Below are 22,257 nucleotides of genomic sequence, written 5' to 3'. Positions count from 1 at the left end.
GCTGGGCTCAGTGGCTCATGCCTATAATTCCAGCACTTTGGGAGGCCAAGGTAGGCAGATTACCTTAGGTCAGGAGTTAGAGACAAGCCTGGCCAACATGGTGAAACCCCATCTCTACTAAAAATACAAAAATTAGCTGAGTGTGGTGATGGGCTTCTGTAATCCCAGCTACTCAGGAAGCTGAGGCAGGAGAATCACTTGAATCTAGGAGGCAGAGGCTGCAGTGAGCAGAGATCATGCCACTCCAGCCTGGGAGACAGAATAAGACTCCATATCAAAAAAAAAAAAAGATATTTAGGAAAAAACCCAACTGACTAGATATTAAAAATACTTATAAATATTAAATTTATTAAATACTATAAATTATAAATTTGTTAAATATAAATTGTTAAGCTTATTAAATATTATAACTATTAAATATAAAAGATTTTTTGGAGAGAGAAAATGGCAGATTAGATGCAGGATGAACTTGCAGCTTCCACTTGGGCAGACAGAGCAACATGTGGAGTCCCACATCATGAACTTTTGCTCCAGGAACTACCATAGGAACATACTGGAGAGGAAACATACCATAGGAAAGCTGAGATAATTCACAGACCTTCTGAAGGAGGTTTGCTGGATTGCTGCTGTAGGCTCCATGGGACAGCTGAGGAATTGTGAGTTGGCTTGTTTTCTCAGCTAGGAGGCTTGTAGCCTGGGGCAAGTTCTCAACCCTGCTCATTGGCTGCCTGGAAATAAACTTGGTGCTATTTTGGGGGCATAGTGGGGACCCTTTCAGACTGTGGACTGCATCGAAGTTGGGTGAGGCCTGTGGCTGCTGGCTTTCCCCAACTTCCTTGGTGACCTGTGTGATACAGCAGAGGCAGCCATAATTCTCCTGGGGACATAACTCCATTGGCCTGTGAATCACACTCCTGACCCCCACAACAGCAGCGGCAAGTCCTGCCAAGGAGAGTCTGAGCTCAGACATACCTAACCCTGCTCCTCCCCTCAACCCTGTGGTCTTTCTCTACCTGCCCTGGTAATCAAAGACAAAGGACATAATCTCTTAGGAGCTCTATGGCCCCACCCACTGCTTGATCCTCCCTATACTGTGGCAGCTGATGCGCTCTTGAAAGTGCCACCTTTTGACTGGAGGCCAACAAACAAAACCAGCACACTTAACAAAAATACGACTAAGAACCCTCACAGAGTCCACTTCACTCCCCTGCTTCCTCCACTAGAGAAGGTGTTGATATCTATGACTGAGAGACCTAAAGATGGATCACATCACAGGACTCCTTGCAGACACTCCCCAGTACCAGCCCGGAGCCTGGTAGCTCCACTGGGTGGCTAGATCCAGAAGAGAGATAACAATCACTGCAGTTTGACACTCAGGAAGCCACATCCCTAGGGGAAAGGGGTGAGCAGCACATCAAGGGGGCACCCCTGAGGAACAAAAGAATCTGAACAGGAGCCCTTGAGTCACAGATCTTCCCTCTGATATAGTCTACTCAAATGAGAAGGAACCAGAAAAACAGTTCTGGAAATATGACAAAACAAGCTTTTTTACCACACCTAAAAATCACACTAGCTCACCGGCAATGGAGCCAAACCAAGATAAAAATCTCTAAATCACAACTTCTGGAAATGAGGGACATCCTCAGAGAATTGCAAAATCCGCTAGAAAGTCTCAGCCCCAGAACTGAACAAGCAGAATAAAGAACTTCAGAGCTCAGGGATTTTGAATTAATCCAATCCAACAAAGAAAAAGAAAAAAGTACTTTAAAAAAATGAACAAGCTTCCAAGAAGTTTGGGATTATGTTAAATGATCAAACCCAAGAATAATTGGTGTTCCTGAGGAAGAAAGAAACTATAAAAGTTTGGAAAACATATTTGAGGGTAAAATTGAGGAAAACTTCCCCGGCCTTACTAGAGATCTAGACATCCAAATACAAGAAGCTCAAAGAACACCTGTGAAATTCATTGCAAAAAGATTATCACCTAGGCATGTAGTCATCAGGTTATCTAAAGTCAAGAGGAAATAAAGAATCTTAAGAGCTTTGAGGCCAAAACATCAAGTAACCTATAAAGGAAAACCTGTCAGATTAACAACAGATTTCTCAGCAGAAACCTTACAAGCTAGAAGGGATTGGGGTCCTATCTTTAGCATCCTTAAACAAATCAATTATCAACCACGAATTTTGTATCTAGCAAAACTAAGCTTCGTAAATAAGGGAAGATATGGTCTTTTTCAGACAAACAAATGCTGAGAGAATTGTCACTACCAAGCCAGCACTAAAAGAATGGCTCAAAGGAGCTCTAAATCTTGAAACAAATCTCTAGAATACACCAAAGTAGAATCTTCTTAAGCATAAATCTCACAGGACCTATAAAACAACAACACAATGAAAAATCCAAAGTATTCAAGCAACAAATAGCATAATGAATAGAATAGCACCTCACATCTCAATACTAATGTTGAATGTAAATGGTCTAAATGCTCCACTTAAAAGATACAGAATGGCAGAATGGATAAGAATTCATTATCCAAGTATCTACTGTCTTCAAAAGACTCATCTGACACATAAGGACTCACATAAACTCAAGGTAAAGGGGTGGAAAAAGATATTCCATGCAAAGGGACATCAAAAGTGAGCACAAGTAGCTATTCTTATATCAGACAAAACAAACTTTAAAGCAGCAGCAGTTAAGAAAGACAAAGAGGGATATTATGTAATGATAAAAGGATTAGTGCAAAAAGAAAATATTATAATCCTAAATATATATGCACCAAACACCAGAGCTTCCAAATATATGAAACAATTAACTACTAGACCTAAGAAATGAGATAGACAGCAGCACAATAATGGTGGGGGATGTCAGTATTCTACTGATAGCACTAGACAAATCCTCAAGAGAGAAAGTCAACAAAAAAACAATGAACTTAAACTATACCCTAAAACAAATGGACTTAACAGATATTTACAGAACATTCTACCTAACAACTGCAGAATATACATTCTATTCATCAGCACATGAAACGTTCTTCAAGACAGACCACATGACAGGCCACAAAACAAGTCTCAACAAATTTAAGAAAATTGAAATTATAGTAAGTACTCTCTCAGACCACAGTGAAATAAAATTGAATATCAAATCCAAAGGGAACCCTCAAAACCATGCAAATATGGGGAAGTCAGATAACCTGCTCCTGAATGATCACTGGGTTAACAATAACATCAAGATGGAAATTAAAAAATTTATTTGAACTAAACAAGGACAGTGATACAACCTATCAAAACCTCTGGAATACAGAAAAGGTGATGCTAAAGTTCATAGCATGAAGTGCCTACATCAAAAAGTCGAAAAGAGCATAAATAGACAATCTAAAGTCACTCCTCAATGAGTTAGAGGCACTTCTTTTCCCAGAGGAAAAAGAGAGGAAAAGAGAACTTAAAAAATGAATTTAAAAAATGAACTTCTTTTCCCACAGGAAACGAAGTCATTATGTGAAAAAGATACCTGCACACACGTTTATAGCAGGATAATTTGCAATTGCAAAAATATGAAACCAGCCCAAATGCCCATCAATCAACGACTGGATGAAGAAAATGTGATATATATATATAAATAGATAGATAGAATGAAACACCGCATATTCTCACTCATAGGTGGGTGATGAAAAATGAGAACACATGGACACAGAAAGGGGAGTACTAAACACTGGGGTCTATTGGGGGGAAAAGGGGAGGGCCAGTGGGAGGGGGAGGTGGGGAGGGATAGCCTGGGGAGAAATGCCAAATGTGGGTGAAGGGGAGAAGAAGAGCAAAGCACACTGCCATGTGTGTACCTACGCAACTGTCTTGCATCCTCTGCTCATGTACCCCAAAACCTATAATCCAATAAAAAATTTAAAAAAAAAAATAAATAAATAAATTATAACATTAAAAAAATAATAATAAATAAATAAATAAATAGATAGATAGACAGACCATGGAATACTACTCAGCAATAAAACGGAATAAAATAATGCTTTTTCAGCCACCTGGATGGCATTGGAGACCACTATTCTAAGTGAAGTATCTCAGGGATGGAAAACCAAACATTCTATGTTCTCACTCATAAGTGGGAGCTAAGCTATGAGAATGCAAAGGCATAAGAATGACACAATGGAATGTGGGGACTCCAGGGAAATGGTGGGAGGGGAGTGAGGGATAGAAGACTACACATAGGGCACAGTGTACAACTGCTCAGGTAATAGGTGCCCCCAAATCTCAGAAATCACCATTAAAGAACTTACTCATATAACCAAGCACCACCTATTCCACAAAAACCTATTGAAAAAAAAAATAATAATACATTTTCAAACCAGGAACTATAAAATAAATTTTATAATATTTTGAACTAAATTATAATGAAAATATGACATATTAAAACTTGTAAGATAGAATTAATCAGTGGTTAGAGGGAAATTTATATAAATATATATGAAAAGGAAAAGGCTATAAATCAACATCCTACAGTTTCACCTTAAGAAACTAGAAAAGAATCCCCCCCAAGCCAGATTAGAAGGGAGAAAATATTAAAGATAACACAAATTAATAAATTTAAAAACATACACAGAGAAACTTAGGTCAAATGTTAATTCTCTGAAGATAGTAAATTAATTAAGGAAAACAGAGAAAAAATTATTGATATTCTGAATGAAAAGGAGGATGTCACTACTGATCTTTTATTTATAAGAGGAAGTTTTGAACAACTTTATGCCAGTAACTTTGAAAATTTAGATAAAATTGGAAAATTTCTGAAACAACACAGCATACCAAAACTAAGAGAACTAAAATTGGAATAGTGTAATATTAAATAAATAAATAAAAATTATTAAAGAGACCCCTCCCTACCATGAACACAGGCACATGCATTCTAAATACCTAGGCTTCACTGCTACTTTTCTCAAAATCTTAAGTAAGAAGTAACATAAACCAAAGCTTCCAAAGAACAGAAGAGGAGGAAATGCCTCTCAACTTTTTTTTTTAATGAGGTCAGCATAATCTCAATAACTAAAACATGGCAAGGACATTTTAAAGAAAAATACAGTCTAATATCACACATGAACATAGATGCAAATATCCCAATCAGAATATTAGCAAATTGGATTCAGCAATATACAAAAAGGAGAATATGTGATTACCAAATGGGAATTTATTTCAAAAATGCAAGTGTGTTGTTAATATTGAAAATTGAATTAATTTAATTTGCTTTATTCTCCAGAAAGAGAGAAAAATAATCATTTTGATTGGTATACTAAATAGTATTTCACAAAATTCAACATCCATTCATAACAAAAAACTCTTCAAATTATGTACAAAATATTAATATAAACAAAATATTAAAGATCTATGATTTCAGAACTCTTCACAAAGCTTTCAAAGCACGTTCCCACTTGTAAGGATGTACCAGATGCTGTACTTGATACGGAGCATGCAAAGACCAGTAAGACCTCTTTTCCTGGTAATAGTGCTTCCTTACCTTTTGAAAACCACGACACAACAGAAAATAATATATGTTCTGTCCACCTATGGTAAAAAGTGGTAGTTGCTTATGCCTAGAAATTCTGGCCCAAGGCTCTGGCCAACATAGATATTGTCCAGGCTACACCACTTTATGAGTTGAGATTAGTATCTGTCCACATTTGTAATCCATTTGTGCCTTAAGAAATCCATTGCCAGCCTTTCCTCTTTTGTTCCAGCCTTTTTTTTACAAAAGAACCTGTGAACATCTCATGTCCCCAGTGGGAGAACTGGTACTTCCTCTAGATGCCTTTGGATCTGAGATATGTACATGAGCTAGAATTCTTATATTCTTCCTCAATCTGGGTCTCTTGGTGCATCTAGGCTATTCTATTCACAACTTGTTGCATGGAAGCAGTAATTGATGTCTTGTTAGTCTATTTACTGCTTCCACTTCTGCCTCTGTTCTTTCTCCATGTAGTATGTATTTTCCTCATCTAGAGGGACATGTGATTTCCATTATATGAAGTGCAGTGCAATTTGGATTTGAAATAGCTGAGATAAAAGTTTTCATTTGCAATGGGACTATGGCTGAAGTGAAATGATAGGTAAGCATTTCTTAAAGTGATATCTAATAGTTGAATTTATGCTTCTTTTTAAATTTCTTAAAATTTTTATCCTAATTCTGTATATAGCTTTCTTAGTTCTCTACAGTTGGTGAATGCAAATTCTCTTATAGGTCTCAGAAAAATCTCCTGACTTACACAAAATGTGAACTCATGTCTAGTTTACAAACATGGTTTATTTAAACTAATTTATAAATGTTGAGCAGATAATAAATTGTTGGGCTTACTGTGATACCTAGCTAGATACCAAATCGAGGGATGATTTAGAAGATTATTATAATATATTCACACATGAGAGTTTAATTGATTTATTGTGATATCCTTTTATGGTAGCATAAATATTTAGAACAATGGTCTATGCTCATAGCATTAATCCTGACTAGAATTAGATTATAGTTGGACAATATCATTACATAAATGCACAAACCGAAGTAACAGGAATAGCCAGAACAAGATTCCCTAGGCTGGTTTACAGTCATCCGATTGCTGCTGGCGGTGGGAGCCTTAGAGATGATGAGCTTGGTGTAGGAATGTTAGTAGCAAGCATTAGCCAAACAGAATGTTGTTTAATGAGGCGAGGCCATAGGAAATGGTAAAGGCTATGACCCCATAATAAAACTTTATGAGGCTACCACTTCCTAATTCTAAACAGTCAGAAATGAATTAACAACCCCAAATCATTAAAGGTAAAATAATTCAGTTGTGATTCTCCAACTTATAATGAGGCAATTCAATAACCACATACTTTAGTGTATGATTTGGGGATTCCTAAGTAAAGAGACATTTTTAATAAAATAAACTGGTAACTAAGTTGCCTATAATAAATTATTCATTAATAGATTGGTAAGAAAGTAATGAAAAAGGTGTATTATAAATCTGGTAAAAGCATTCTTAATGTGTAATGATTTTTGAGGCAATTGGGAGAGAGGGTATAAAGACAGTTTATGGCCGGGCGCGGTGGCTCAAGCCTGTAATCCCAGCACTTTGGGAGGCCGAGGCGGGTGGATCACGAGGTCAAGAGATCGAGGCCATCCTGGTCAACATGGTGAAACCCCGTCTCTACTAAAAATACAAAAAATTAGCTGGGCATGGTGGCACCTGCCTGTAATCCCAGCTACTCAGGAGGCTGAGGCAGGAGAATTGCCTGATCCCAGGAGGCGGAGGTTGCAGTGAGCTGAGATCGCGCCATTGCACTCCAGTCTGGGTAACGAGAGTGAAACTCCGTCTCAAAAAAAAAAAAAAAAAAGACAGTTTATGTAGGTATTCCTAATTATCAGTATAAATTCTATAAATTCTGTAGTTTTCTTCAAACCACTTACACAGATTTCTCAGTAAAATTATTTCTGTTTTGGATTTTTGTGCAGATGTTAAGACTTGTTAACCTCTAGTGGTTAATAGTATAAATGTATGCAAAAGTTTTATCTTGTATTTAGTTACATTGCTAATCAATTCTGTCAGTTTTCCAGTTGATTCTTTGGCTTTTTCTGAAGAGTCTGATATGGTAATTAGCAGTAGTATTAATATTGTGTCACCGTTAAGTATCAATAATGTTTAAAATGTCTTTATAAATGGCTTGTTCATATTGGGATCCAAATGAAATCCACATATTGCACTCAGTGGATACGTTTCTTGTAATCGATAACAACCCCCTCCTTTATTTATGGATAAATTTGATCATGTGCCCTGTAAAATTTCCCACAATCTGTATTTGGCTCATGACATGTCAACATGTTTCTCCATCTCCTCTATTTCCTGTAAACCAGTAGTTAAGTCCAACATCTTGAATGAATTCAGTACTAAAATTTTTTTGGCAAGTATTCTTCATAGGTGATACTATATGCTTTCAATTGCATCATGCTAAGAGCATGGTAATGTCTGATTGTTACACTCTTATTAATGTGAAAATGGATCAGTGATTTCACATGATGTCAGACTGATTCATTCATTTAAAAACTTAGATCAACTTTTTAACCTAATGATTTTAAGCAGCCATCAATAATCATTGCCAAGATCCGTTATTTTGTTAAGGAATCTTAAAATGGTAATTTTTCTAATTTTGTCATTCTCCTGCATTTATTTACTCTGATTTTTCTATAAGGAACCTTGATCAACTGTGCTTATCCTCACATTCAGGTTAAAAGAGAAAAGATGAATGTTTGATTCAATTTGTAGAATAATGAGGGAGTTTGCAGCAGCCTCCACAAGTGACAGAATATTTTGTTTTTATTTTAGTGTATTCTGCAGAATATGGAATGTACTATATAAAAAAATAAAAATATCTGTATTTTTCATCTACTTTAATTTACTGTAGTTATTTTTTAATAATAAATTTCTTCATAAATCTGATGTATGGCTTTTGGCTACTGCCTTAAGAGCGAGTGTCTGTAGTATAGTTTGGAGTCAGGTAGCGTGATGTCTCCAGATTTGCTTTTTTTGCTTACGATTGTCTTGGCTATGCGGGCTCTTTTTTGGTTCTACATGTTAAGTTTAAGGTGGTTTTTTTCAGTTCTGTGAAGAAGGTCAGTGGTAGCTTGATGGGGATAGCATTGAATCTGTAAATTACTTTGGGCAGTATGGCCATTTTCATGTTATTGATTCTTTCTAACCATGAGCATGGAATGTTTTTCCATCTGTGTGTGTCCTCTCTTATTTTCCTGAGCAGTGGTTTGTAGTTCTCCTTGAAGAGGTCCTTCACATCCCTTGTAAGTTGTATTCCTCGGTATTTAATTCTCTTTGTAGCAATTGTTAAGGGGAGTTCACTCATGATTTGGCTCTCTGTATGTCTGTTGTTGGTGTATAGGGATGCTTGCGATTTCTGCACATTGATTTTGTATCCTGAGACTTTGCTGAAAGATATTTTGGGCTGAGATGATGGAGTCTTCTAAATATACAATCAGGTCATCTGCAAATAGAGACAATTTGACTTCCTCTTTTCCTAATTGAATACTCTTTATTTCTTTCTCTTGCCTGATTGCCCTGGCCAGAACTTCCAATACTATGTTGAATAGGAGTGGTGAGAGAGGGCACCCTTGTCTATAGTAATCAAAACAGCATGGTACTGGTAAAAAAACAGAGATAGAGACCAATGCAATAGAACAGAGGCCTTGGAAGTAATGCCACACATCTACAACCATCTGATCTTTGACAAACCTGACAAAAACAAGCAATGGGGAAAGGATTTCCTGTTTAATAAATGGTTTTGGGAAAACTGGCTAGCCATATGCAGAAAGCTGAAACTGGACTCCTTCCTTGTACCTTATACAAAGATTAACTACAGATGGATTAAAGATTTAAACATAAGACCTAACACCATAAAAATCCTAGAAGAAAACCTTGACAGTGGCATAGGCAAGGACTTCAGGACTAAAACACCAAAATCAATGGCAACAAAAGCCAAAAGAGACATATGAGATCTAATTAAACTTAAGAGCTTCCGCACAGAAAAAAAAGAAAGAAAAACACCAACTATCATTAGAGTGAACCTGCAACCAACAGAATGGGAGAAAATTTTTGCAGTCTACCCATCTGACAAAGGCTAATATCCAGAATCTACAAAGAACTTAAACAAATTTACAAGAAAAAAACAACCCCATCAAAAAGAGGGTGAAGGATATGAACAGACAGTTTTCAAAAAGAAGACATTTATACAGCCAACAAACATATGAAAAAAATGCTCATCATCACTGGTCATTAGAGAAATGCGAATCAAAACTACATTGAGATACCATCTTGTGCCAGTTAAAATGGCGATCATTAAAAAATCTGGAGACAACAGATGCTGGAGAGGATGTGGAGAAACAGGAACACTTTTACATTGTTGGTGGGAGTGTAAATTAGTTCAACCATTGTGGAAGATAGTGTGGCGATTCCTCAAGGATCTAGAAATAGAAATACCATTTGATCCAGCAATCCCATTATTGGATATATACCCAAAGGATTATAAATCATTCTGTTATAAAGACACATGCACACATATGTTCATTGCGGCAATGTTTACAATGTAAAGACTTGGAACCAACCCAAATGCCTATCAATGATAGACTGGATTAAGAAAATGTGGCACATATACACCATGGAATACTCTGTAGCCATAAAAAAGGATGAGTTCATATCCTTTGCAGGGACATGGATGAATCTGTAAACCATCATTCTCAGCAAACTGACACAGGAAGGGAAAACCAAACACCACATGTTCTCAGTCATAAGTGGGTCTTGAATAATGAGAACACATGGACACAGGGAGGGGAACAGCACACATTGGGGTGTATCAGGGGGTGGCGGAGTTAGGAGAGGGATAGCAGGGGGTGGGGGCATTGGGGAGGGATAAATACCTAACGTAGATGATGGGGGATGGATGCAGCAAACCACCATGGCACATGTATACCTATGTAACAATCCTACACGATATGCAAATGTACCCCAGAACTTAAAGTATAATTTTTTTAAAAAAGTGAGTGTGTGTATATGCAGTTATGTGTGTGTGGTTTGCATTCTTCTGAGGTTTTGGTTTGTTCTTATTTTTCTTATTTCACATTTATGTTTTTAAAATTGTTTTTTTCTTTCATTTGTTTTAATCATAGCAGTCCTCCTCTCATCCATGCTTTCACTTTCTGTGGTTCCAGTTACTGTCAACCATAGTCAGAAAACAGGTGAATATAGTACAATAAGATATTTTGAGAGAGAGACAACATTCATGTAACTTTTATTACAGTATATTGTTATAATTATACTGTTTTATTATTGTTGTTGTTAATCACTTACTGTCCCTAATTTGTAAATTTAACTTTATCATAGTTAAGCATGTATAGAAAAAAGCATAATATATGATATGGTTTGGATCTGCGTCCCTGCCCAAATCTCATGTCAAATTGTAATCCCCAGTGCTGGAGATGGAGCTTGGTGGGAGGTGATTGGATCTTGGGGGCCGTTTCTCATAAATGGCTTAACACTGTCCCTCTCAGTGCTAGTTCTGTGATAGTGGGTGAGTTCTCATGGGATGTCATCATTGAAAAGTTTGTGCCACCTCCCCCAACCTTGGTCCTGCTCCTATCATATAAGACATCTGTTCCTGCTTTGCCTTCTGCCAGGAGTGTAAGCGCCCTGAGTCGTCCCAGGAAACAGATGCTGCCATGCTTCCTGCACAGCCTGTGGAACCATACGCCAATTAAACCTCTTTGTTCACACAGTCTCCAGAATTTCCTTATAGTAATGTGAGAACAGACTAATGCACTATATATAAGGTTTGGTACTGTTCGCAGTTTTGGGCATCCACTGGGGGTCTTAAAATGCGTCCCTTGAGGATGAGGGGAAAGTATTATGTAGTAAAAATATAGGCTTCATAATTTCTGCTGTTGGGAATTTATTATCTTTCTCTACACCATTATTAATTTTCTATGTCTTCTTTATTGTGTGTATTATATCTATTATAGATTAATACTGTGAAGTCTTCTACAGAGAGTGTGTTTCTACCCATTTTTTTATATCTACATTTTTATTCTACATACTTTTGCAACCTGTACATATTTTTCTTCATATTTGCATAAATTGTGCCAATTTCATTGTTTCTGTTGTTCTTTGTTATTTTGTTTCAGTACTTTCTCCTGGAGATAAGAAATTTAATACTTTTCCTATCTTTTCTTCCCAGTCTGAGATTATAAATTCTCATTTATCATTTTTATAAAAATAAATATGAATATATACTTTCAAATAGCCAAAAGGATATTGAATATTCCCAACACAAAGAAATGATCAATGTTTGAGATGATAAATATGCTAATTACCCTCATCATGTAACTATACATTATAGATATGGAAATATCACTATAAAGCTATGAATATGCTAAATTATTATTAAAATGATAATAAAAATTAAGGTGTAACCATGTATAAAATAATCATTTAAATTTATAATTTTATTGTTAGCTGATTTCATGTTCTTTTTGGTATCAATACTCAATTGTTATTTTTGGTTTATCTTTCATTTTTCTAGGATATGCTTTAAACATTTTATTCAGTAACTATCCCTATTTGGCATATATTTAGCATTCTCTTATTCAGGATTTCTTTCTTGCCTTCATTTACAGGTGGAAATCTGAGTAGAAACTTGAGTGGGAGCAAACGTGGGGTTACAACTATTTCCTCCAAAGCACTGTAGATGTTGCTTCCTGTCTTATGACACCCACAGAATAAATGTCTGAGGCCTTCAAATTATCTTTCTTCTGTGGGTAGCCTAAGTGTTTTTGCTGGATTTCCATGGAAACTTTTTTACCCCAGAGGTTTCTTTAAGCGATATCATCACTGGATTGATATCATTAAATCATCTGACTTAAGATCCAGATATTTCACTTTCTGTCTATACTCTCCTTGTTAAAGTAGAATTTTTGAAGGAAAAAATGTGCCTGGCACCATCTTTTCTAGAAGTCTGTCCAAACAGGGACATATGTGGTCAAATATTCATTTATATAGATAACTCTAGTAACCAGGAAGTATCACTATGTTGTCAGGGAGGATAAGAATGGGTGAAAAGGGAGAAGGAACACTGGAGGCTGGGAGACCCAGTAGGTGCCTGTGTCATAGTCTAGTAAATGATAATGAGGTTAGCAGTGGTAGGAACAGTGAAAAGGGGATAAAGTAACGAAACATGAGAACATGAAATCCACGTGACTTGGTGACTCGCTGGCTTTTGTGGGGAGGGATGCACGGATTGCTGACATACCAGTTAGTGCCATCAACTAAACTAAAATACAGGAGGAAAAAGTGGAGTCGAGGGAGACCAATTTTGTTTCAGATTCCTTTTATTTTTTTTTTCCTTAGAAAAAAGAAAATTGTTATTTTGCTGGTATTTTTCATCTGATTTTAACTTATGGGTTTGTCTAATTATTTTCCAATGTATTCGTGTGTGTTTGTTGGGGAAGGAATATGATGTTTGATTTAACAAGTTACAGATTTTTTCTGTATTCTTCGTTGCTGCATTGTTGCTCGTGTTAAATTTATTTTATTTCCAGTGTCTATATTATCTACATAATAAGTAAACATTTATTATATTTTCAAATGATATTTAGGACAGAACACTGTCAGCCTTTACAGTTCTAAACAAATGCATAAATTAGTTTCTAATAGTCATAATAGCTTTGAGATTAGATGAAGCTCTAAGTTAATCATATAAAAATTCTCAACAAACCCTAACTCATTTAAGAGGTTGTAGAAAGTATTAGTCCAACTTGAAATTTATGTTATTTATTGTAAATTTTTTTCATTGACAAACTAAAACATTCCCTGTAAATTGTAAGATGAGGCCCACACTTATTCTGGGAATTCTGACTACTAAAAAAAGCATATTAATAATCCTTCAGAATTACTGTCAAAGAGCTGAAGAAGGTAGTCTTTCCTTCCATTCTTGAGTCACTGATATTTAAGTAAGAGGGATTTGGGGCTTCCTGATTTATTAAGATAGATTTTTTTTTTTTTTTCTGAAAAAATCTATAACAGGCCGGGCGCGGTGGCTCAAGCCTGTAATCCCAGAACTTTGGGAGGAGGGTGGATCACAAGGTCAAGAGATCGAGACCATCCTGGTCAATATGGTGAAACCCCGTCTCTACTAAAAATACAAAAAATTAGCTGGGCATGGTGGTGCGTGCCTGTAATCCCAGCTATTCGGGAGGCTGAGGCAGGAGAATTGCCTGAACCCAGGAGGCAGAGGTTGCGGTGAGCCGAGATTGCGGTGAGCCGAGATCGAGCCATTGCACTCCAGCCTGGGTAAGCAGAGTGAAACTCTGTCTCAAAAAAAAAAAAAAAAAATCTATTAACAAAAAATAATATGTAATCTAAAAGTTTTTCAATTTGGGCTTAATAAAATCTTAGGATTGGATCTTATTGTTTTGAAATTTGTTTATTCATATCACACATGAGGCTACTTTTCAAGTTTTAATAAAGGCAATTATTTTTCATGCTTTATATTTTTGTTTCTTCAGTGATTTTGATCTCATAAAGTTTTCAACTTTAGTTTATCATTAATAATTTAAATACAAAGGTAGTAATTTTTTATTTAAAAATAAATTCCAACAATATCAAAGAATATGGTGTGAAAATATTACTTCAGCTGCTTCTGATTCCAGAGCCCATTGTCCAAATTAAACACTATTCATTGTTGATTCATCATATTGCTTAACCTTTAAAGAAAGCCTAATTCTTTAACTTTAAATAATTCAGTCCAGGGGAGAAATAGTATCTAGTTCTCTCACGAATAAAAGAACTAAATATCAATCCTTTTAAATTTTAGTAACTCACAAACTTAGAGATACTGAATAATATTGGAAATGTTTGAACCTCTTAACTTTAGCAACATTAAGATTGTCTTATTGTTGCTAAAATGACCAAGTAAACTGTTTTCATCGTGTAAGAACATAAGCTACACTTTTAAAAACATGTTTTTCTATATTTTTAATACATATAGCAAGTTTCACTATTCATATCAAATCAATATGTAATTGTAGTGATCCTAGTACAATTAAAAATGAAAAATATAGTTTATCAATGGTATTTTAAATGTTATTCATGTTAATATAATCATTTGAAGGCCTGGATATTCCAATATCCAAGTTTTAAAGTAGTTTGTATACACCCAACATGCAAGCCACGAGTTTAATCATTTCCTCACCAGAACTTCAATTATGCCAAGCACTTTTTAATTATCCTGTAGCCCACAAGTCTATTCTTAGTAAAAGTCTGACTTTTATAGAGGCAGTCTTCTCCTCTGTGGCAAGAATCAACTCACCACTTAGCAACCCCACCCATGAAAAAGCCCCATGAATTAAAAGCTACTAAATTAAGTGTGTATTTTTAACAGCTTCAATTTTAAAGTCTATTTCGGCATAAAAGTTGAAGACTTTTTTTTGAAGTACAAAAATGCTATGTTGGCATTTCCTGGTATTTTCAGAATGCCATTTGTTTTTTGGGTTGTCCCTTTTACAGAGTTAGTTTTTATAACATCATTTTTTTTCCTAAAGGGAATATATGTAATCAACTTGCCTTATCACTTTGTATTTTTAATCTAATTTTAAAAAAGCAAATTCTGAACCAAGAAGAACCATGATAGTAAAAAAGAATTTATGTGTGAAGCAGGCTGTAGGATAGAAGGAGAGGGTTTGGGGGCACAGGGGGAAGCAGAGGAAGCACAGAGCTGAAGTGTAAATGGGCTCAGTGTTTCATGCACAGATCAAAACCTGAAACACAAATCCAGAAATTCCAAGAAAGTAAATCACGTAGAATTATTGTGCTTTTCACTATTTTCATTTCATAGTAATGGAAAATCTGTCTTTCCCACTTAATACAAATAGAATACAAAGCCATTTTAGGAAATGCTTGTATAAGGCTAATGCTTATAAGATATATTAAACACGAGTATGTAATATATTCATTCAAGAAATAATTAGAACCTGCTATGTAGAAGGTCCTCTACTTCTGTTGGGTCACAGTGTAGCTCCAGTACATGATTGTATTATGATCCACCTTCAGAAAATGCAGTGTCCAAAAGCTGAACTTAGGAAACATGACACATACTGTACCCTCAGTCAACACATGTTGTCCTTGTTTTTCCTGGCTTTCATCTACTGTAGAAGTTGAAATATCTAAAAATCCCCCAGTTTGCCTTACAGACAAAAGTTGCTTGACAAGGTTCTGGCTAATGAGATATAAAGAGAAAGTCACTGATACCACACGGGCTCTTTCCAGTATGCTTTAAGTGCTGCTTCATTCACCTCGGGTAGTGGAGTTGAGAAGCCAGAAGAGTCCTTGAAGGTGTTCTTGGCCTACTATACTATCTGTGGACCTCCTACTCGGGACTTCCTATGGCATAAAATACAAACGCCTCTTCCTTGTTTAAATGACAATTTGCTGAAGTTTCTGTTACTCTTAGCTGCATGTGTTACTGACTCAGGAAAAAATTAATTGGGCAGTGAGCATGATGGTGGTCTTCATATTCCAAATTGTGATGAACAGTCTCTAAGATGGCTCACAATGATCCCTACCTCCTTCACAGCCTTTTGTACTTCCTCTTCCACTCTCTACCAGGGTCAGTTTGTGTGATCAATAGAAAGTGGCAGATGTGAGGGTTGTTGCTTCTGAGGTTATAAAGGTTACAGTTGCTGGGGCTCTCTCTCTCTCTGATGCTTTGCTCTGGGGAAGCCAGCTGCCATGTTTTATGAACAGCCCTATGGAAAGGCCTACATTGTGTAAAACTGGAGCCTCCTGCCAACAGGAGCTTGGAAGCTGACTCTGTGGTCCCTTCAGATGATGGCTGTCTCACAAGAGACCCTGAGACAAAGCCCCTTAGCAGTGCCCCTTTCAGATTCCTAACCCTCAATAGTAAATGTAGTTTTTAAGCCACTAATTTTTAGGGTGATTTATTACTTAGCAATAGAGAACAAGGAAACAAATGGATTGATTATAGGATCTTAAATGGTGTGCTTTAAAAATACTCAGTTTATATTTTATTCATAGTTCTTTAATAACACATTTTGGTATAGGAAATGGATATATCCTACATATATATGTCGGTAAATTTTTTCATGTTGAAATATAAGTCCCTAAATGGTTGCTATTAAAACTTCTTTGGCCTTCTTAATGTTTAAGTGATATTTACTCATTTAATATGTGATCTAGATAGAGTTCACTATACAAGTCAGAAAATATTCTGGCTTTCATGGAACTGCTACTCTGGTGTGGGAGGCAAATAATTGAACAAATAAAGAAATAGACCATTTTATATAGGACTAATCATTGGGAAAGAACTAAAACCATTAAATGATAGAATTGGGATGATAGACTGGGTTTTGGAGAGAGTGACTTATGCTAGGAGGGTACATTTTTACTGAAATCTGAATAGTTAGAAGAAGCCAGAAATATAAAGGTCATTCCTAGCAGAGCATGTAGAGAGTGCAGAGGCTAGGTGGGAATTCTTAACTTGCTTAAGCAATAGAAATAAGACCATTATGGCTGAACCACAATGAATGAAAGAGAATGAGAGGAGGTCCTGGTTCCTTGAAGGTGGCTTCTTGTTGCTAGAAATGAAGTAGACAGGGCCAGGCTTTGTAGGAATGGTAAGAAGTTCAGTGAAAGCCACTGGAGAATTCTAAGCAGGGCACATCATGATTTGTGTATTGGCAACAATCTGTGGGGCTGCTGGCTGCTGGCTGGTTAATAGGGCAAGAGGATGCAGAAAAGCTAGGAGGCAGTTGTGCTTGGCACATAGTAGGAACTTTATGAGTGAGTGTGTGCTTAGTGAATGAATGAATATGTCAGAGTTAGTCAAGAATGACTATAGTTTGGGTCAGTGTGGTGGCAGTGGAGATGGAATTATGTGGACAGATTTGAACTATATTTTGGAAGTAGAAACATTAGAACTTGATAATCCTTTGGGAATGTGCATCTGGAAAGGCAGCTAGGGAAAAAGCAGACTCAAGAAAAAATAACTCCCACCATTCTGGTTTAAGCAACTGGGTAGATGAACATGCATTTATAAGTTGGGCAAAGACTGGGGGAGTGGGGAGTATATTTAGGAGACAAAAGCTTTTGTTGGTTTTGAAATATCTGTGATACTTTCAAGTGAAGATTGTAATCAGAGAACTCAGCTGGATATTTGACTACATTGCTTATAAGAGGGGTTGGGGCTGGAGAAATAAATTCAGGAGCCATCACCAGTTTCTAAGAGATTCATAGTGCAGGCTAATTCACATGGGCTTTCAAAACCAAGCTTCATTGGCTTTGGAATCTTGTCATGCTGAAGGGAGCCATCAGACTGAGATAAAAACATATAGATGCTAAATAGCATTATATGGCACTGAATGAGGTATAGCTCTAGAAGAAGACAGGGCTGGTGGAGCTTAAGGGCACTACAGCATCATAGTGATGCTTTAACTTTGATGCCATCAAAATAGAAGTCACTTTAGAAAGTGGTCTGAATAGTTTCCAGGTGTTTGTAGAGCTCTCTTTTTTTCAAGGAAATTGACAGAATTTTGTATCTCAAATTCATCTTGGCTTAGCACTCTCTCTAGCATTAGAGTCATGTGGCTTTCTGTGTCTTCTTAGAAATAATAGTCTTCATTTCTGGGATTGTAGATGGTTTTCTTGAAGTTATTTTAAAAATATGTGGTATTTTCATAGAAAAAAATAATGCAATAATGTACCCACTGGTACAGCACATTGATTATGCATGCCTTTACTTCTAGTGTACAAAAAGGGAGCACAAGAGAAAAACAAAGGAATTCTGCTACTCAAGATCTCACAACTCTGTGTGTTAGGTATCTGTTAGCAATAATAGGAAGCTACTTCACACTTCAGTAGTGATCTGAAAACTTTTGAACTTCGTTTGAACTTGCCATGTCTGCATGCAGCTCCTGCACTTATTTGAGTTACACGAGGTTGCATGTTCTTACAAATGAGAGTTAAGCATTCTCATTTGAAAGCAGTCCAGTTTTGCAAAACTCTAACAATGAAAGCCACTCACTTACCAGAAGGCAATGTAGATGCCTGGGTCACCAATGGAGAATAAGTGACTTCGTGGAGGTCAAGCACCAATAAGAGGCAGTTTCAGGAATCTAAGACAGGAAGGCTGCAGTCATGTGCAATTTAGTGGCAAGTCTAGTAAGTATGATCATTTCAAAGTAGTAATGAAGGTAAATGATAATTGGAGATATCTCTAACAACGGTAATGAGAGATGAAAATATCTGTGGTTACTACTGGTGGCAAAGTGACTTGTTCTGTTCCTACAATGGTGATTTGCTGTCTACATTCATAATGAAAGGAAAGGCTAAATATCAGTTAGAAGTTTAATGAAAATAGGCTGGGCTCAGTGACTCATGCCTGTAATCGCAGCACTTTGGGAGGCTGAGGCAGGCAGGTCACTAGAGGTCAGGAGTTTCAGACCAGCCTGGTCAACATGGTGAAACCCCATCTCTACTAAAAATACAAAAATTGGCCAGGCATGGTGGTGGGCACCTGTAATCCCACCTACTCAGGAGGCTGAGGCAGGAGAATTGCTTGAACCCGGGAGGCAGAGGTTGCAGTGAGCCAAGATTGGGCCACTGCACTCCAGCCTGAGCAATGGAATGAGACTCCATCTCAAAAAAATTTTAAAAAAAGTTTAGAAAAAATAAAGATGTGATTTCCTTTTCCCATCCATGTGTATGCATGCATTTGTGGACCTCAGGTAAGAGCCCTTTGTTTAAATGTAAATTAAAATAATATGCCTGGGTTATTTTAACATTTAACATGTTGTAGTTTGAGGGGATCACTATTGATCTTTTTTCACTATTCATCTTTTCTTCCCCACCTGATTTTAGGACAAATTGAGAGTAACCAATACAGGAATAAAACACAGAAATCAAAATAAAGGGTTTACTCCTGAAAAATCTGCTTGAACAAGCCAGTTAACATGCCTTTCCTGAATGAAGCCAGCTTATCCGTATGCCTCCATTGTCCCTCAGGAGGCAGAATATGTAAAACTGGAACTCTGTAGACTGGAGGATCCCAAAGTAAGGGCCAAGCTGTACATTTATCAATCAGGAAAGCCACTCCGGGATCTGTGTGATTTCCTGTTTGGCAACCCACTGCACTGGGTCAAACGTCACTTCCCGGGAATCTCCTGGCCTGGCTCACTGTCCAAGTCCCATTTAATCAGATAAATATGCTAATCTGCCCTCCCAAATCTCAAATTGCCGGTTTAACAGGGCACCCAGACCAGTGCGTTTTGTGCGGAGTGCCATTGCACTGCGGCGCTGGCCGAAATGGCCGCGCCAGCCGAAACAGCTGCGCTGGCGTCCTGTGTCTCTCCTACACCTGGGAATTTCCCTGTTCTGTGGGCAACAGAGAACCATCTGGAAATGCGGCATGAACTCACCCTCTGCACTTTCACTGAGAGCTTGCAATGCTGAGTTGCTCCTACAGCGCCATCTTCTCCCATTCCCTCTCATTTTTTTTATTTTATTGTTTAAGAAATTATTATTCTCATTCTTGTTTTTTTAAACCAGTAAAGATTTGGGTAAATAAAAGCATTTTAGAAAACCACTTGAGGAATACTATGAGCCAGGCTCTCTTCTTTATTAAAAAAAAATTATTAACTCACTTTTTTCCCATAACTTTTTGAGATACTGTGACAACCACTTTGCATTTAGAGAAAAAGAGGCAGGGAATGATTAAGAAATCTGCCCAACTCTACATGGATAGAAGCTGGGAGAGCTGGGATTCGAGCTTCTATACGCTAGTTCTAGCATTTGTGAAGTTCTCACCTAATAAAAATTATCTGCAATTGTAACCAAAGCAAGTCAGTTCTAGCCTCCTGTCTATTGATGCGCAGAGGCATTTGTAATGTACCTTTTTTTTTAGCACAATAGATTAATTCCTGCTGGCATTATAGTTCCTTAACTATCATAGCTTCTCTGATTTTTCAATGCCGTCTGTCATCCATATTCTGCAGGCATAGCCAACTCAGTCAGTGTCCACTCAGGCAATCAGAATCAACAGACAGAATGTAGGACAGAAAACTGGCTGCAAACATGTTGGAAGAGCTGGAGAAGCAGAAGAGGGAACCTCTGTTACCCAGAGATTAATAACTTCCAGAAGTCACTACTATACTAGTGCAGGAGAAACAGAAGGGAAGATGCTGCTACCCAGAGCCTGTAATCATTGTGCCCTTGATGCTGCTGGAACCCCACTGCAGGTGCTTTACATGAAACAGGGAATTAATGCTCTTGCTGATGCTACAGGGATCCAGGATCCCAAAGTCATCAGCTGCTGTCCCTGTTGCAGCCTAGGGAAACTGTCCTACTGAGGCTGTTGGGGTACCTGCTACTGCATCTACTGTCTGAGCCATGCTGCCTGAGCAGATGTCCAGGGCTCGGGCCTGCCTGCTACTGTTGCTGCTGCCACCATGTTTTTCAGAGCTACTTCCAGAAGCGGAGAAATCCTCCTCATTTCCAGTTTTTTCCAGTGCCTCCCATTGCCTCCCAGAATGTCAGATTCTCTTTGAGAAACAACTGAAAAGAAAGTCTGAAAAAGACTCAGATATATGCAGATTCGGCGTCCCTGCAATAGAGGAAAAGCATAGGGTGGAACTGGAGCTGAGAGCTAATGACTAATGAGCAAATCGTTCTTTAAGATATTTACCTTCCCTTGAAATGTTTCCCTTCTTTTACCATGTTTTCCATGTCATTATTCTTCCACAATTCTGCATGATATTCTCTGTTAATTATTGATGCCCTGGTTAAGTTTAGTTGCTCTTTCTTAAGGTTAATTTTTCTCCTTTTCTTTGAAACTTGAATTTGCAGTTTCAGCTTGTGTGGGAGTTTTCATCTCCCTCCTCTTCAAGACTCCTTCACTATCAATTTTTTTGGTTGCCTTCACCAACTCTCACCCCACCATCTCTAGACCAGAGCATGGTCTTAGTTGGTGTCTTGGACTCCTGTGGCTTTGTGTCTTTGGGGATATTAGAGATCCAGTCACTGAGCTGGCAAAGGAAATGCTGTCCTCGCTTCCATCTTTAGGAAGAACACCTTGCTCTGTCACCCCACACAAGTTCAACTCTGTCTATGCTGCCTGAGCCTTCCTGTTGCAGGTTATCTATTATCCTGCTTTTGAATGTGGCTATGACTTTTCTTTATATATCTTTAAAAATGTTATTACTGGTATATTTACAGTGAAGGGAAGCATGTAAAGCATGAACTCAAGTGTCACAGTAATGGTAAATTTTAATGATTATAGTTTATAATAATCCTATCTGTCATAATACATTTATTTAGTTGATTTGCTTGGATTTTCTAGGTAAGTAATCATGTTATTCAAGAATAATGAATGAAACCACCATGTAATCATCACTGACTCCATGGCAAGTCCACTCTGCCTTGTGCTTTGTATACTTGTCAAGACTCAGAAATGGGCAAAGTAGATCATTGGTGTCTTTCAGTGGAGTGCTGGGCATTACCAAGGAGTCCTGGATTATCTGACTCCAAGAATTCACTTTCTATTGACTAGGTGATTTTGCAGCTCTGCAGAGGTAGCTGTTACATTGTTGAAAACTGCTTACAATGCAGCAAATTCTTATTCATACCCATGCTAACAAATTTTGACTGGTTAATTATAAAGCTC

At 37.3% G+C, this 22,257-nt stretch overlaps 1 protein-coding gene across 1 annotated transcript in view; it reads left to right on the top strand.

Annotated features, from left to right (window-relative positions):
• ODF2L (outer dense fiber of sperm tails 2 like) overlaps window positions 1-20,709 on the top strand; it is a 91,272-nt gene extending 70,563 nt beyond the window's left edge. The window contains exon 17 of the mRNA XM_054236495.2: window positions 20,591-20,709. Coding sequence (XP_054092470.2) covers window positions 20,591-20,596 — 6 coding nt within the window. The 3' untranslated portion in view covers window positions 20,597-20,709. The remainder of the gene's footprint in view (window positions 1-20,590) is intronic.
• The last annotated feature ends 1,548 nt before the right edge of the window (window positions 20,710-22,257 follow it).

This window comes from Callithrix jacchus, chromosome 7 (genome assembly GCF_049354715.1).
Source record: "Callithrix jacchus isolate 240 chromosome 7, calJac240_pri, whole genome shotgun sequence".
Classification (NCBI taxonomy): domain Eukaryota; kingdom Metazoa; phylum Chordata; class Mammalia; order Primates; family Cebidae; genus Callithrix; species Callithrix jacchus.
The sequence above is the reverse complement of the archived record's forward strand: the minus strand, read 5'-3'. Positions and strand labels throughout refer to the sequence as shown.